Below are 16,103 nucleotides of genomic sequence, written 5' to 3'. Positions count from 1 at the left end.
ATAGACAACATTGACAGGGAGGGAGGGCGGATGGATCTGGCCTACTGACCCCAAGCGAGTGACAGACGAGTGACACTCGCAGGCGAGGTGGAACCACCGTTGCCTGTAGCGCTCTGGGTGACTTACACCAGGAGGGAATTGGGGGCAGTACACCAGTGGGGAGGATCTGCCGAGAGCCGGTTCCTGCTCCTGGCAGTTAGAGGCTACAGACACCCAGATCATAGACTCATGGACGATTAGGGTGGGAAGAGACCTCAGGAGTCATCAAGTCCAGCCCCCGGCCCAAAGCAGGATTAACCCAACTCAATCATGCCAGCCAGGACTTTGTTCAGCCAGGACATAAACACCTCTAGGGATGGAGAGTCTGATCCCTCCCTAGGGAACCCATCCCAGCGCTTCCCCACCCGCCTAGGGAAATACTTTTTCCTAATCTCCAATCTAGACCTCCCCCGCTGCAACTTGATGTAAGGGGACTGTTCCCCCTTACTAAAACTCTGTGGGAGTTTTTGGTTTGCCAGCTCGCAGTATCCGAAGGGGAAGAGTTCATTAGACTGACAGACCCCAGAGACAATGGAAAGCAGCCAACACTCCAGCTCAGCCTGATTGACAGGTTGGACAGGCCAGTGAGGAAGGGGAGAGGCCAGGCCCCGTCCTCCCTGTGAGCTGGGATTGTTCTGTCTCTGTCTCTGAACAAACAAGCTGTGTGCAGAAGAGGTCCTGCAAAGACAGAGAGCTGAAAAGAGCAGTGCAAGCTGTATGAAGGAGTCCTGCAAAAGGAACAGAGAGCTGAGACACTGCTAAGAGGAGTGCAAGCTGTGCTGAGGGGCAGTTTTTGCAGCAGAAGAGCGAGGCATACACAGCACAGGGAGTGCAGAGCCTGTGTTGAGCAGCAGACTGGCAGTGCTCAGAGCCAAAAGGAACAGAGAAGCAACACAAGGAGCTGGAACTGGCCAAGCAGCACAGCCTGCAGCTGGATGTGGTGAGCAGCTGGGAACTGCAAAGTGTGGGGAGAGGCTCTGGACTGGGAGAGGGGTCTGGCCACTTCGAGCTTGAGGCTGTGTGGTCACTACCAGAGCTAGCGTGTTCAGCCTGCAGCCCCCCCTGCAGCATATCCAGGGCCTCTAAGAAAGAGACTGTGGACTGTCCTTACACTCTGCAGGCTGCTGTTTTGATGTCCCTGTGCTACAGAGCAGGGCTGTGTGTTCTCATTTAACCATTCTCATTTTGTCTTATTCTTTTCTCTTTAATCAGTTGTTGTTTAATAAATTGTATTTGCTTTGAACCTTATGAAGTGATCACTGGGCCAAGAAGGCCTGCAGTGTAAAGAGAGCACCTCGGAGTGGGGACACCCTGACTCCTGCCCCTAGTGACTACAAGGTCAGGGATTAAGCCCCAGGAAACCTGGGCCCTGCCTTGTTGGGGTTTCAAGGGCTCTGCTACTCCGGAGAGTGGAGGGGGAGCCCTCAGGATCAGGGAGCCGTGGGGTAAAGGAAGTGGGAGCGGGGACTCAGATCCTTTCGCTGGTCCATTTCACCGGGGTGTATAGAAGCCAGGAAAGTTCCCCACAATAGCGGGATCATTCCCCCGCTTACATTGAGACCTTTGCTCCTTGTTCTGCCACCCCTGAGAACAGCCTCTCTCCATCCTCTTTGGAACCCCCCTTCAGGGAGTTGCAGGCTGCTATTAAATCTCCCCTCACTTTTCTCTTCTGCAGACTAAACAAACCCAAATCCCCCAGCCTCTCCTCATAGGTCACGTGTTCCAGCCTCCGAATCATTTTGGTCGCCCTCCGCTGGAGCCTCTTCAATGCGTCCACGTCCTTTCTGTAGTGGGGTGCTCAGAACTGGACACAATACTCCAGATGTGGCCTTCCCAGAGATGAATAAAGGGGAATAATCCCTTCTCTAGACCTGCTGGAAATACTCCTCCTAATGCACCTAATATGTCATTAGCCTTCTTGGCTACATACCCCCAAAATAGCACCCTGGTTGCATCCTCACCCTTCACCATATTCACCATTGTCAACACAACACATTTTGTGCAAAGTCTGCTTTGAGACGCATCGTGTAAGACCGGGGGGGCAGTAATTTTTGACTAGGGGGCCACTCCAAGATTTGGGGACGTGGTCGAGGGCCACGCTTTTCCGTGCTACGAATGGAGGAGATGCAGGGTTTAGGATGGAGGTTGGATGCAGAGGGGAGCTCGGGGGAAGAGAATGGGGGTGCAGGAGAGAGATGTGAGTTGGGGTGAGGCAGGTGGTTGTGACCTGAGGCAGGGGACAGGGGTGTAGGGGTTAGGGATGTGACCTAGGAGGGGATTGTGATCTGGGGCAGGAGATTGAGGTGCCAGGTCTGGGAGGGAGTGTGGGTATAAGAGGGGAACAGAGGCTTCGAGTATGTTGTGGGGGGCAGGAAAGGGCTGGGGGGCCAGAAGCAGGCTGTGGCCAAGAGACTTACCTGCCAGCTGCCAAACTAGCCTACATGTCTGCACAGCTTAAAATGTTTCCCAGCCAGCCGGCCTGCCTGTATAACTGAACCCAGGCAAAGGAGCAAGGTTCTTCTTAGCTGCCTGTTATCCCAACAAGCAGCTCCCATTGGCTGGTTTCTGCCATGGTTGGATTTCTCCCCCAAGAACTTATCTAGTTCTTTTTTGAACCCTGTTATTCTTTTGGCTAGGGTAACGTTGCCAGGTGTCCAGGATTGGCCCGGACAGTCAGGTATTTGCGGCTTCTGTCCAATAAAACACACAGAAAATACCGGACATGTAAAATGTGGACAGAAGGCTGCTTGGGACATTCTTCCCCTGCTGCGTCTGGTGGAGACAGGGGGCGGGGAGATTTAAAGGTGCCATGACCCTTTTTTGTGTGGTGGTTTTTGTTTTTTTTTCTTTTTGTTTCTTTTTGTTTTGTTTTGGGGGTTTTTTTTTTTTGCTCAACCAATTTTTTCCCCTGCCATGTTTGATATTTTTTTGTGAAACCATCTGGCAATCCTAGCATAGGGTTCCACAAAAAATACTGAACCCCGAGAAAAAAATGCTGGGAAAACATTGTTGAGCAAAAAAACAACAACTGTAATGGCCCCTTTAATTCCCAAGCCTACTCCCCCCATCCTGAGCGACCTTCCTTCACCGGATCTCAGGAAAAACAGAAAATACTGGACATTTTAGGTGTCCGGTATTTTTTTTTACCGGAAGGTGCAAATACTGGGCGGTCTGGTTGACTACCAGACAACTGGCAATCCTACTTTTGGCCTCTGTAACATCCTCTGGCAAGGAGTTCCACAAGTTATCGGTGCATTGTGTAAAGAAATCCTTCCTTTGATTGGTTCTAAACCTGCTGCCTAGTGATGTCATTGGATGACCGCTGGCTCTTGTGTTATGTGATGGGGTAAATAACATTCTGCCACTTGCTTTCTCCATCTCAACTATGATGTGCTAGACCACTGTCATATCTGCCTCCCCTCCCCCCGGTTGTCTTTTTTTCCAAGCTGAACTATCCCAGGCTTTTTGTGTGTTGTTCGCAAAGCAGTGGTTTCACACCCTCCATCAGGTTGATGGTATCTGTCTTACCACCCACGGATGCTAACCACACTGAAGGGCCTCCCACGGCAATTCAGACGAAGGCACCTTCCTGCGGTCAACACGAGAGGAGCCATTTTTCATCTCTCACCTCAAAGCCAGCGCCGATTGGCCAGCCTTCTCCTGCTGGTTAACTTGGGGCACAGCTCCAGCCTTCCTGTATAAACAACAGCCTATGGGGGAGGATAACGCTGCGGCTTCCTGCCTGGAGCGGGGGGCCCAGCTAGTTTGCTCCCTTTCTTGGCGAGGCCTCTGGGTTGCTCACCGTCAGTAAATTTACAGACAGGCCATAAAAAATTAGCCGGCAGGACCAAGAACCATCTAGAGATCATCCCTGACAGGTGTGTATCCAACGTGCTCTTGAATATCTCCAGTGATGGAGATTTCACAACCTCCCTAGGCAATTTATTCCAGTGTTTAACCACCCTGACAGTCCACACTGGCATGATTTTCCAGAAATGCTTTTAACGGCAAAGTTTTCCATTAAAAGCATTTTTGGAAAAAATCGCATCTAGATTGGCAGGATGCTTTTCTGCAAAAGCACTTTTTGCGGAAAAGCATCTGTGGCCAATGTAGACACGGTTTTCCGCAAAAAAGCCCCGATCGCCATTTTCGCGATCGAGGCTTTTTTGCGGAAAACAGTACTATGCTGTCTACACTGTCCCGTTTGCGCAAAAGTCTTTCGGAAAAAGACTTTTGCCCGAACGGGAGCGGCATAGTTTTTCCGGAAAAGCACTGATGATTTTACAGGAGATCGTCAGTGCTTTTCCGGAAATTCAAGTGGCCAGTGTAGACAGCTGGCAAGTTTTTCCGCAAAATCACATGATTTTGCAGAAAAACTTGCCAGTCTAGACACAGCCCTTGTGTAAAAACTCTTCCAGAAGAGAGCATCTACACTGCCATGTGCTTTTGCGCAAGAGCACCCACGGCAGTGTAGACGGTCTCTTGCGCAAGAAAGCTCTGATGGCCATTTTAACCATAGGGCACTTCCCAGACAAGTGGGACCCACTTCCCAGACAAGAGTTGTAAGTTTCTGTTACTTCATTCTGGCTTTGGGCACGGAGCACCCCAGAAGTAGGGATACAACATCTCATGCCACTGGCCAACTGGTAAACGTGAAGTTTACTTCTCATTTAACCCGTTAACTGATTCAGAGGGCCGGCCCTCTGCCACTCACTGACTTAGCTAGAGAGCTAGGTCTTTGGAACAGAGAACCACATGGGACAGCAGATGTAATGGTGTGTCACTGGGGCGCTCTGGTGAGACGTGCTATAACACAGCACTGAGAGACTCTCAGTGCTGAGAATGGCAGTGGGTCATGCAGGTGGTCAGGGCCGGCCCACAACATTTTGGCACCTGAGGCGGGGAGCTCAAATGATGCCCCCATGGCCCCTCGCTTGGGCTAGTAGCAGACAATTTTCTACACTCTGGGTCCTAGTGGCTCCTGCTCCCGCCAGTCTGGCACCTGAGGTGGCCTCCTCAGTTCACCTCATGGTAAGGCCGACCCTGCTGATGGTAGGGCAGGCCTGAACTTCTAGCATTGCAAACAGTGGACTTGAATTAAGTTTAAGCCACTTTAGCGCCTTCTCGTAGGTCTTCCGTTACACTCGTATCCAGAAGATTACTTGACCCCTCGGTTAACAGATTACAAACGTGTGCAATACTGCCACCTAGTGGCTGGGAGCCATCTGCACGCACTCTGCTAAGTGGTGGCGAATGTGGTGTGGTTAAAGTGGGTGGAGCTTGGCCAATATTTTTTCCTGAACGCAGAAGCGGGCATGGGAGTCTAACCACATGTAGGGGAGAGGTTTGCCTTCAAGACCCCACAGAGTGAGTGTCAACCCTCGTTCCCCAGAGCGTTAGAGCATACAAAGATCTGAAGAAAGGGGCATGTTTTGTTAGTTTCTAAGGTGCTGGAGGACTGTTGGTTGTTTTTTCAGTTTTTCCCCGGTTTCAGACTTACTCAGCTCCCCCTCTGAAGTTAAAAAAAAATTCAGACAGATGTGATTTTTATTATTCTGTGTGTTATAATCACTCTGTCAGCAGAGGCCACTGTGCTAAGGAGACACACTCGCTACAACACAGCTCACAAGATATCTCATCACCCACATCAAGAGGGACAGCAGAGGCAGGCACTAAAGATAAGTAGTCGTAAAAACAAATTTGAAAACTGACTAAAATCACAACTATGGTTTCAGCCTGGGTGTGTTCATGATTATAGGGTTGCCAGATAGTTTCACAAAAAATACTAAATATGGCAGGAAGAAAATTGGTTGAGCAAGAAAAAGCACAAAAACAAAAAACACTGCGCACACACACACACACACACACACACACACACAAAAAGGTCATGATGCCTTTAAATCCCCACACTCACCCACCTCCCACCAGACACAGCCTTCTGTCCGAGAAAAACAGAAAATACCGGACACAGAAAAGCAGAAAATACATGTCTGATATTTTCTGGGTTTTTTTTTTAAACCGGACAGAAGATGCAAATACCGGACTGTTGGGGCCAATCCCGGACACCTGGCAACCCTATTCATGAAAACGCACAGACTGGAAGTGGGCAATCAAGCAGGAGTGCCGGACCCCTACTGCCCAGATGAATTGATTTACTAAAGTTTTCAAGAAGTCGTGGAGAGGCTCATGCAAAAACCTGGAGCATCTGTGTCAGATTCATAGCCTCGCTTGTAATATTACAGTCAGAGTGATGGGAGCACACTCATGTGTGCACACACTGTGCCAAAAGTGCTTACAAGTGACATGGAAGAGCAGCACCTTTTAAATATGGGAAACTGAGGCACAGTATGGCAGATTGATGGGTTTTCAGAAGGCTTCAGCTCCTAGATAGGCAGTTGCATGAGCCTCTAGCAGGAAGCTATGGAAAGAACTGGCAGGGACCCAGACTGCAATCGGACTGTGCCTGTAAGAAATTTTAAATTACTTTCACACCAGGCCTTGGGACTCACAGCCAGGCCCCCCCATCCAGAGCTGAAATCCTGAGCAACACACCCGAAGTCAGACAGGGAGTCAGCAGAAGAGCCAAGCCTTAAAACCGGGACTTCCAAAGCCCAGACCACAGCCTTAAACAGCCCGGCAGGGAGAAGTCACCTCCAGACTCAAACCACCTTCAGGAAACGTGGCCATTTGGCTGTGTTGTCTCCCCATTCAGAGGGATCGCTTCGCTGGCCTCGGGGTTGCATCCTTGGGATCCAGCTTCGGGCAGCTGCGAGATGCTGGCCAGCATGCTAACAGGTAAACCCGAGAACCGTTCTTCGCCAGGATTACAGGTTTCCAGTCCTTCTCCCCGACGTTTCCAGAAGACGTAAAGTCCAAGAGCACTAAAAGCAGCAACAAACCCCAGTGAGGCCCACACGCCATAGTGCCTCCTTGGCTCTGGGGAAAAAAACAAAACAAAAACAAAAACAGGAGAAGTCTCATGTTAGATACAACTGAACTAAGAGCGGAAGGATAGCCCAATGGTTAGCACACTCACCTATGGATTGGGAGAGCAGGATTCAATTTTCTGCTCTACTTGTAAGTCCCACTCTGTACCAAGTTTCCCTCTACTCTTTTCCATCTTTGTAAGGACATTTTTCCTATCGGTGTGCGGAATAATTGTGTTTGGTGCACCAAGACATGTGCCAATGTGCACCACCAGTCGAAACAAACCTAACTGTAAGCAGTGTGCTAATCCTCTGGGCGGCACTGGAATCTCTCCAGGCTAGATGGAACTGACCCAGTCTGGCTGTTCTGAAGCTGAGGAAACTCACAAGTTAAAAAAAAAATTCAATTAGGTGTGATTTTTATTATTCTGTGTATCGCAATCACACCAGCAGCAGAGGTCACTGTGCAAAGATAAACGAGACACATCCTGTACAATACAGCCCACAAGCTGTATAGAAATAGAGTCACACGCAAGAGGGACAGGGGAGGGAGGAACAAAGATAAATACAGTCGTAAAAACAGATTTAAAAAACAGCTACATTTCCGGCTAGGATTTTTGCAGGGAAATTTCCATGACAACACACACACAGGATGCAGGCAACGAACCAGGGATGCCTGACCCCTCATAGCCTGGGTTCGCTGACTGAATTTTTCAAGACAGGGCTCATAAAAAAAAAAAAAAAAAAAGAGCATCGATTCCTCAGCTGTGCATGGTGGGTCACCCTGCCCTATTCCGGGGGATGCTGGGAGGCCGTATGGGAGACAGACAGATGAGAGCCCTGTGTGGAGGCCTCTTGTGATATGTGCCACTTTCCTTAAAGCCCCAGCTCCCGGAGTCCTGTGATGAGAGGAGACTCCCGGCTTTTACTGGGGTTTGCTCAGGGCCGGTTTCTAGCCCGGGTGGCTGTGGGAAAAGTTTGAACACTCGGCCCCGGGGGCAGGAGCCAAAGGGGGATGGAAGCGGAGTATCGTGGCCCCCAGCCACCGCAGGTCACAGGGCCCTGGCTCCCCACACAACTCACGGAGCCCCTAAAAAGGGATTCACGGGAGCCAGCGTGTGAGGGGGGACTGTCCAAGGCCAGTGTGCGAGGCGGGAGGCTGCCTAAGGAAGCCGGCTAGGAAAGCCGAGGAGGAGGCCGCGACTAGGCGCCTCCCTCCACTTGTGATTCCGGAGAGACGTGACGAGGCTCAGCTCAGGCCCTTTTGGAGATGGCCCAAGATGGCAGTCCCTAGTGGTTAGAGCACGGGGGGGTTAACTACAGCATCGCTGGCCCACGGGAGCCTCCCGGTCAGTCCACAGGCTCCTGCCGGGCAGCGGGGTTGGGACGGGCTCACTGGCAAGTGCCGGCCCAGCTCCCGGGCTGGGTGGTGAACAAGGCTGCATAGTCATACGGCTGCCCCTCGTAGGGCATGTGCGCCAGCCCCCTCCTCGTTTTGGTGGCCCTCCGCTGGACCCTCTCCAATTTCTCCACCTCCCCGGTAGTGCGGGGCCCAGAAGTGGACACAAGACTCCAGGGCTATGTCTACACCGCGCTGGTTTGGCGCAAGCAATATGCAAATGAGGCCGTGCGTGGACTAGCGACGCATCTCATTTGCATGCCGAATGAGCTGCCATTTTTCCGGCCCGGGGTTTTGCGCAAAACCAGCGCAGTGTAGACATAGCCCGTGCATGGCCTCCCCAGCGCCGAAGAGAGAGGAATAATCACTTCTCTAGATCAGTTGCACAGGTCCCACTGAATTGCTGCTAGAGCGCACGCCGGGTGCTCCCCACAGCTCTGAGGACTGGTGGGGGAAGAGGACACTACAGACTGGGTAGCGCGGAGGGCTGGCTGCCCCCACCAGCCCCGCCTCCTCTGCTAGAGGCCACACCCCTTACAGGGGCAGAGCTGGTCCCTTCCCCCGGGGGGGCACTTTACCCCCCCCCCCCCCGTTCCACCGCGAGGATCAATCAAAGTCTCACACAACTGCCCTTAAAGGTGACAAAACAAACAACAAAAGGGCGTCTCGGGGCTACAGCCAACGGCCCCTCGGTGCTGAGTCGCTAGCACTCACTGGGGGAAAACACAGGCGCTCTGCAGGGAAAAGGACCAGGCACTAACACGCTGCGGTGGCATCCCACAGGGTCCTGAGAACGGATCCGGGTCACGAACACCTACCCCGCGCTGCAGAGCTGTTGGTAAGTGTCCTGTTGCTACTTCCCTCTCCAGTCAGATTGACCATCTCGTCTCTGGCAGCGGGGAGCTCTGAGATGGGATCTGCAGGCAAACAGGAGGTCACAGATTAAAAGGCACCATTAGATCGGCGGGTCTGACCTGGCGCCTGTATAACCCAGGCAGGAGAACATCACCCAAGGATTCCCGTGTCCAGCCCATATCTGATGGGCGAGCTAGAACGTTGTATTTTGATGGATTTTTTTTTTTTTGAAAGTCGGCCAGTCTGGATTTTAAAACTGCTCAGCGATGTGAAGACGCAAACCACCCCCTCTCGCGAGAAGTGGGACCGTGCACCTCCCAGCCCTCTTAGGGTCTTCATCCTCCCAACATCTCCCTGGGATGGGGAAGGCCTGTACCAGGGCAGCCGGCTGTTAGACTGGAGAGGTTCAGGGCTAAGCCAGCCCTGATCGCAGGAGGAGACCCACCAAAGGGAATTCGGCGATTCCAATCTAAAGGGAAGTAGGGGGCTTGCTTGAGAGAAAGTGGAATCTGCCAGCACATTAGGGGCTTGTTAAGCTGGAAGAGACATAACCCCTCTGGTCTGGGACTCTCTGGCCTAGCTACAGCCGTGGTCCAGCAGCGGAGCTCCAGCAGGTGTGAGTGGGAACCAGCTGGGAGCCAAGCAGTTGAGGGGATGATGTCTGGGAGCCCAGTTGGGGCCAGGAGCGGAGCTGGGGCAGCAGGTGGGTGGGCTTAGTCCCCAAAGGCCTTCAGAAAGAGAGACAGGCCCCCGAAATCAGTTTGGGGCTGTGACATTGCATGCAGCAGTTCCTAGCTATCTTCTCCAATCCAGGGCTAAGTGACTGGGACAAGGTCACACACACAGTCTGTGGCAGAACTAGAAATGGACGCTGCGTCTCCTGAGGCTCAAGCCAGCGAACCAAGCAGAAGGCCGTCTTTCCTCGCAAAGAAGAAGGAGACACCGACGCAGCCATGAACAGCCCAGTGCAAGTACACAGTCCTTCTCACCCATTGCAGTCCTACCATTTGACAGAGGACGTCAGTATCACCCTCCCGCTGTACTGACAGGTGGGGACTTGCCTCAGATCTCCTCAGGAAGAGGTGTGAAATCAGGCCAGGCTTCCAAATCCAATCCAGCACCTCACCCGCTGAACCAATCTGCCTCCAAGAAAGTCTCCCGGCTGCCTACAAGGGACTTCTAGGCTAGAAAGGCAGCCCCAAGTAACATCCCTGGGAATTGCTCATGAGGGCTGTCTAGCAATTAAAAGAAAATCCTGAGGAATCCCCTGCTTACAAAATAAAAAGTGCACAGTGCTTACTTTGTATCGATTTATCTTAAACACTAGCAGAAGTACCCGGAGTTACTTGGGTCTATAAAGTAACTTTTTTTAAAATAAACGGAAAGCGGACATGCTGTATTTCAAGGAGTTTCTTTTTTAAAAGGAAAGGAAAAAATTGTAAGTTGCACTTTCATGCTAAAAAAAACAAATTTCATGACACTGTGTGGATGAGGTAAACTGGAAAACACAATTTCTCTTTTTTACAGTGCAAATATGTCTCAAAAATACGAAGTGAGTGCTCTACACTTTGTACTCTATGCCATTAAAAAAAAAAAGTACAAAAAACATTCATCATCAACTGATAACCTCTCCTGACAAACAGAGGCTACAGACACCATTCCTACCCATCCTGGCTAATAGCCATTGATGGACCAAATCTCCATGCGTTTATCTACTGCTTTTTTGAATCTTGCTCAAGTCCTAGTCTTCTCAACATCCCCCAGCAAGCAGTTCCACAAGTTGACTGTTTACTGTGTGAAAAAAAAAAACTTCCTTTTGTTTTAAATCCAAAAATATTTAATACATTTCAATTGGTGTCTTATATTTAGCAGTGAGTTAAGGCTGCAATTAATCATCTTTAATCTTTTTAGTTAATCAGGCGAGTTCACTGCGATTGACAGCCTTATGATATGCCACTCCCACACGTATGAAGGGCTAAGTGACTTGACTTTCGTTACACAAACCGTCTGTGGCCAAGTGGTTAGTTCTGCGTGGGACCAGAATCCCGCTGGTCATAAGCTTTGAGGCAAGTCACCTTGGACACTTACCCGGCACTGTCAGGTTGATACGAGCCAAGCAGGTTCCCTGAAGGGATGTATCGACTCGGTACTGGCCGGCCAGCCATTTCTCTGCCTTTTTCACTGTAACACCGAGGGTGGTAAGATTCATCCGCCCTTTGAACGTGCTGTTTAAGTACCTCAGGGAATCTTTGTTGGCTAGCACCATGACGGGTGTGCAGTCCGAGCGGTCCGTGGCCGCGACGGCACTTTGCATCTTACACAGACAAGAGGATTCCTCGATTATGTTAATTCTAACGCTTCCCGAGGAGCCTTCCGGCACCGACAGGTCATAGAGGGGACAGGCTCCAGGCCCTAGAAGAAAAAGGGGAATGAGCGACAAGTGGTTCCTAAATGGCTCTGGGAGAAGCAAACGGCTTCATCTGGAAAGTAGGGGAGCTGCAGCTCCGGATCGGGGAACAGCACTAAAACCAGGGGCGGGGGAGCTAGCGCAGGGCAGGGCCAACAGAAAGGGGTAGGCAGAGAGCTGCAGGTCGGGACGGAGGGGCAGTAGCAGAGCCGTGGGAGGCAGCTCTGGGCTGGAACAGATGTGGGGGCTGTGGGGCAGGGCTGAGGGGCATCAGCAGGACTCTGAGGAGGGATGGGGAGACCAGGGTTTGCAGGAAGAGGCAGGGACTGAAGAGCAGGACAGCAGCAGAGCAGAAGGGGGTGGAGGCTGGGGGTGGAAGAGCAGAGTGAACATGGGGCAGGGTTAAGGGGATTTGGCAAAGCCGGCGGGAGGAGTGAGTCTGGCCCCAGAGAGAAGACGCAGCACCCGCGTTCCCTGGAAGCTGTGGGCGTGTGCTCCCACCCTCCCCCAGGAGAGATGTATAATTCCCACAGCTGATTAGCAGAGAGCCCACAGCTGGGTTTGTGTTTCTATATGTGGTGCACATTCACACCAGCCTCGGCGCGCGTGACAAAATGTATTCCGCACGTGGCTGGAAAAGATTAGCAGGAGCCTGGCTCAGCGCCATCCCTGGGCAACACTTCAAAGATCCCCGATGCAGCTCAGCTTTGAAAACAAAATCTGGATTTGAATATACAGAGTGGAGAGGGCAGGGAGCATGACCCAAGGGTAAAGGAGGCTAAGAGGCATCTGCATAACTTACCTCTCCCCCTACAGGACACTCACCCCCCCCCCCCCCCCATTTCCTGCCCTGGTACTGCAGTTTGTGCTATAGGTCCTACCTTACACAAGCTGCATTTGCCTTGATTCACTCATTCACCCCCTTACCATCAGCAATGCTAGCCCTGCCCGCTCACTCAGATCATCTCTTGCTGTCCTCCCCCTCTCCCCGCACTGCCATACATAGATCCAGCCCCTTATCTTCTCACCCAGCCTTCTCCCCATAACAGTGGGGGAAGCACCCTCCGCTGAGCCTCTATCTCCCTACTCTCCCCAAATCAATCAGGGGGTAATCTCTGCCCTCCGCACACACCCCTCTCTACTTCCTGCCACTGTGTCCTCTAATCTTTTGCATTCAAGTGCCGATTTTTTTCCCCCACCCATGTGCAGAATAAATTTTGCTATGCGCACTGGGCATGTGTGAATGTGCACCACTAGGAAAACCAGAAAACCGAGCTAGGGGCGTTCTGCTTCTCTGCTGAGGGGCCACATGGGGGGCAGTTTACAGGGAACACTGCTTATCTACCCCCCCATCTATTCCACCCTGCAGCTCCCCTCCAGACAGACAGACAGACAGATACACACACTCCCCTATGCAAACCCAGCACTTTCCTCCATCCTGTTCAGGCTTCCTGGTCCCAAGCCCCGTCCCCCCTCCCCCCTCACCTGCCACGGGAAGGGAAAACACAGGCAGCCAGGGCGACACAAGAAGGATCAGTAGCTTGAATCCCCTCATCGGCCTTACTGTGCCCCCCGGCACCTGCCACCGGCGTCCTCCGCGGGACAAACAGCTCGTGGGTCGGGATCCCCGTGAAATCCACCCAATATGGCTGCAGCATTCGCATTTCCCGGGAAAGCTCCCATGTGATTCATTTGCAGGCGGGACGTGGCTCCAGGGCCAGCCCAGGGATGGGCGGATCCAGGAGGGAGCCAGCCCCTCGCCTCCGGATGGGGAGCGACAGGAAATCTGCTCCCGGGCGGATCCCGCGGCCCGCTTGGGCGGGTTTGGGGGACCCTGAGTTGCGGAGAGGGACCCGGGACTGGGTTGCAACAAGGAGCCAACTTTACACCGGAGCTTGGCCCAAGCTCCCGGGGAGCTGGGTGGGGAGCAGGGAGGCTCTTAGGGGGGAGCCTGGGAGCAGCCCCATTCCCCCCAGATGTTTGGTCATGCACCCCCCCCATGCACCCCAGATTTAATACCTAACGGGGGGTGCCCTGGATGCCTCCATCCGGCCCCGTTCCCCGACACCGATCTCCCATCCACGGTGGCCGGGGGCGCTCCTCGCCTTGCAAACACCCAGCGAGGTCAGGAGTTTTGCACACCCGGGCCCCGATCCTGTCTGATCCGTGCAGCGCTCTGCCCCCAGCAATCGCCCCCCGCCTCTGTCCCCAGCCGGCACCACCGCTCCGGGGTCCGCCCGTGTTTGCAGAAACCAACCCACCCGCGGGAGCAGCCTGTTTCCAGCACAGGGCATCTGGGGGTCTCCCCCGGCAGCTCCAACCACTAGGCGCCAGCCCCTTCCCCGAGCAGAGGTTTGCTTCTCCTTGCAGGCCTGTCTAAGAAGCTCCCAGTGCCCAGAGCAGCCGCTCTAAGGAGCTGGGGGGAGGCTAGAGAAAGGGACCCTCCCAGGGCACTGCTCCAGGGGAAGTTCGCAGCTTACCTGCTCCAAGGATCCCTTCTCTGCAGCATCCCCTGCAGGCGACTCCCCCTTCCCCATCCGCCCCCCTCTGGGCACGAGCACCCCGGGGGGCTCTGGACGCCCCATATTCCCAGCCAGGCACCACGCGCCCCTAGGTGGATAAAGAACCCAAAACGCGGGATTTAACCATGCCTCGCTAGGCGGGCGCTGATTGGTTCCTATTTGCATCCTCTCCCCTGATTGGACACCGCATAGAGCGGAGTATCAAGTTTTGAGACAACAGAGTGTTGCGACATAACAGGAATTAGCATAAGGCGCGGGAACCTGCAGGGCTGGGAGGAGTTCCGGCTGGTTCCTTGTTAAACAGACCAGTCGGTTTAAGTTCTGTGCCAGGGAAGATAATGGAGCAAGTAATTAAGGAAATCATCTGTAAACACTTGGAAGCGAGTAAGGTGATAGGGAACAGCCAGCATGGATTTGTAAAGAACAAATCATGTCAAACCAATCTGATAGCTTTCTTTGATAGGATAATGAGCCTTGCGGATAAGGGAGAAGCTGGATGTGGTATACCTAGACTTTAGTAAGGCATTTGATACCGTCTGGCATGGTATTCTTATCAATAAAGTAAGCAAATACAACTTAGATGGGGCTACTATAAGATGGGTGCATACCTGGCTGGATAACCGTTCCCAGAGAGTAGTTATTAACAGTTCACAATCCTGCTGGAAAGGTAGAACAAGTGGGGTTCCGCAGGGGTCTGTTTTGGGACCGGTTCCGTTCAATATCTTCATCAACAATTTAGAGATTGGCATAGAGAGGATGCTTATGAAATTTGCAGATGATACCAAGCTGAGAGGGGTGGCAACGGCTTTGGAGGATAGGGTCATAATTCAAAATGATCTGGACAAATCGGAGAAATGGTGTGAAGTGAACAAGATGAAGTTTAGTATCAGAGAGGTAGCCGTGTTAGTCTGAATCTGCAAAAGCGGCGAGGAGTCCTGTGGCACCTTGTAGACTAACTGAAGTGTTGGAGCATAAGTTTTCGTGGGCAAAGACCCACTTCGTCAGATGCAAGTTTAATAAGGACAAATGCAAAGTGTTCCACTTAGCAAGGGACAATCAGTTTCACACATACAGACTGGGAAGCGACTGTCTAGGAAGGAGTATGGCAGAAAGGGATCTAGGGGTTATAGTGGACCGCAAGCTAAATATGAGTCAACAGTATGATGCTGTTGCAAAAAAAGCAAACATGATTCTGGGCTGCATTAACAGGCGTGTTGTGAGCAAGACACGAGAAATCATTTTTCCACTCTACTTTGCGATGATTAGGCCTCAGTTGGAAGATTGTGTCCAGTTCTGGGCACCGCATTTCAAGAAACAAATGGAGAAATTGGAGAACGTCCAGAGAAGAGCAACAAGAGAACATAACCTATGAAGGAAAACTGAAAGAACTGGGCTTGTTTAGTTTAGAAAAAGAGAAGGCTGAGGGGGACATGAGAGCCATTTTCAGGTATCTAAAAGGGTGTCAGAAGGAGAAAAGAGAAAACTTGTTCATCTTGGCTTTCGAGGCTAGAACAAGAAGCAATGGGCTTAAACTGCAACAAGGGAGGTTTAGGTTGGACATTAGGAAAAAGTTCCTACCTGTCAGGGTGGTTAAACACTGGACCAAGTTGCCTATGGATGAGGTGGAATCTCCATCTCTGGAGATATTTAAGAGCAGGTTAGATAAATGTCTATCAGGGATGGTCTAGACAGTATTTGGTCCTGCTGTGAGGGCAGGGGGCTGGACTCGATGACCTCTCGAGGTCCCTTCCAGTCCTAGTATTCTATAATTCTTTTAGCCAGCTGCTGTGTCCCTCCACCTCTGACCAGAGAGGGGGGATCCTGCAGAGACGTGTGGGGTGCTGCTGGGGCAGAGCTCTGTGCAGTTCAGACAGGAACGGCTGATTCCCCCCTGCCACTTTGAATTGCCCCTCTCCCCTTTGTTATCTTTATTGGACAGAGGCAGCAACAGGGGT

At 52.1% G+C, this 16,103-nt stretch overlaps 1 protein-coding gene across 3 annotated transcripts; it reads right to left on the bottom strand.

Moving 5' to 3' along the window:
• Positions 1 to 5,568: 5,568 nt before the first annotated feature.
• LOC142823286 (uncharacterized) lies at positions 5,569 to 14,254 on the bottom strand. Of its 3 annotated transcripts, none has more exons than XM_075914166.1 (4): positions 14,107 to 14,254; positions 11,308 to 11,631; positions 9,183 to 9,281; positions 5,569 to 6,975 (listed from the first exon to the last, which is right to left on the bottom strand). In XM_075914166.1, the coding sequence occupies exons 2-4, from the start codon at positions 11,531 to 11,533 to the stop codon at positions 6,710 to 6,712; spliced, it is 591 nt and encodes a 196-aa protein (XP_075770281.1). In that variant the 5' UTR covers positions 11,534 to 11,631; positions 14,107 to 14,254; the 3' UTR covers positions 5,569 to 6,709. The 3 variants fall into 3 exon arrangements, with proteins under 3 accessions (XP_075770281.1, XP_075770279.1, XP_075770280.1); XM_075914164.1 differs by lacking the exon at positions 14,107 to 14,254 and adding an exon at positions 13,112 to 13,265; XM_075914165.1 differs by lacking the exons at positions 9,183 to 9,281; positions 14,107 to 14,254 and adding an exon at positions 13,112 to 13,342.
• Between the last annotated feature and the right edge of the window lie 1,849 nt (positions 14,255 to 16,103).

This window comes from Pelodiscus sinensis, chromosome 32 (genome assembly GCF_049634645.1).
Source record: "Pelodiscus sinensis isolate JC-2024 chromosome 32, ASM4963464v1, whole genome shotgun sequence".
Taxonomy (NCBI): domain Eukaryota; kingdom Metazoa; phylum Chordata; order Testudines; family Trionychidae; genus Pelodiscus; species Pelodiscus sinensis.
This window is presented reverse-complemented; position numbering and strand designations above follow the sequence as displayed.

What these genes read in the sequence shown, in the direction of transcription:
- LOC142823286 (XM_075914164.1), bottom strand. Translation starts at nt 13,181, where the DNA reads ATGAGGGGATTCAAGCTACTGATCCTTCTTGTGTCGCCCTGGCTGCCT. An exon ending in TATCAACCTGACAGTGCCGG is followed by an intron (nt 9,282 to 11,307) that starts GTAAGTGTCCAA and finishes GTTTGCCTGCAG; the next exon opens with ATCCCATCTCAGAGCTCCCC. An exon ending in CAACAGCTCTGCAGCGCGGG is followed by an intron (nt 6,976 to 9,182) that starts GTAGGTGTTCGT and finishes TTTTTTCCCCAG; the next exon opens with AGCCAAGGAGGCACTATGGC.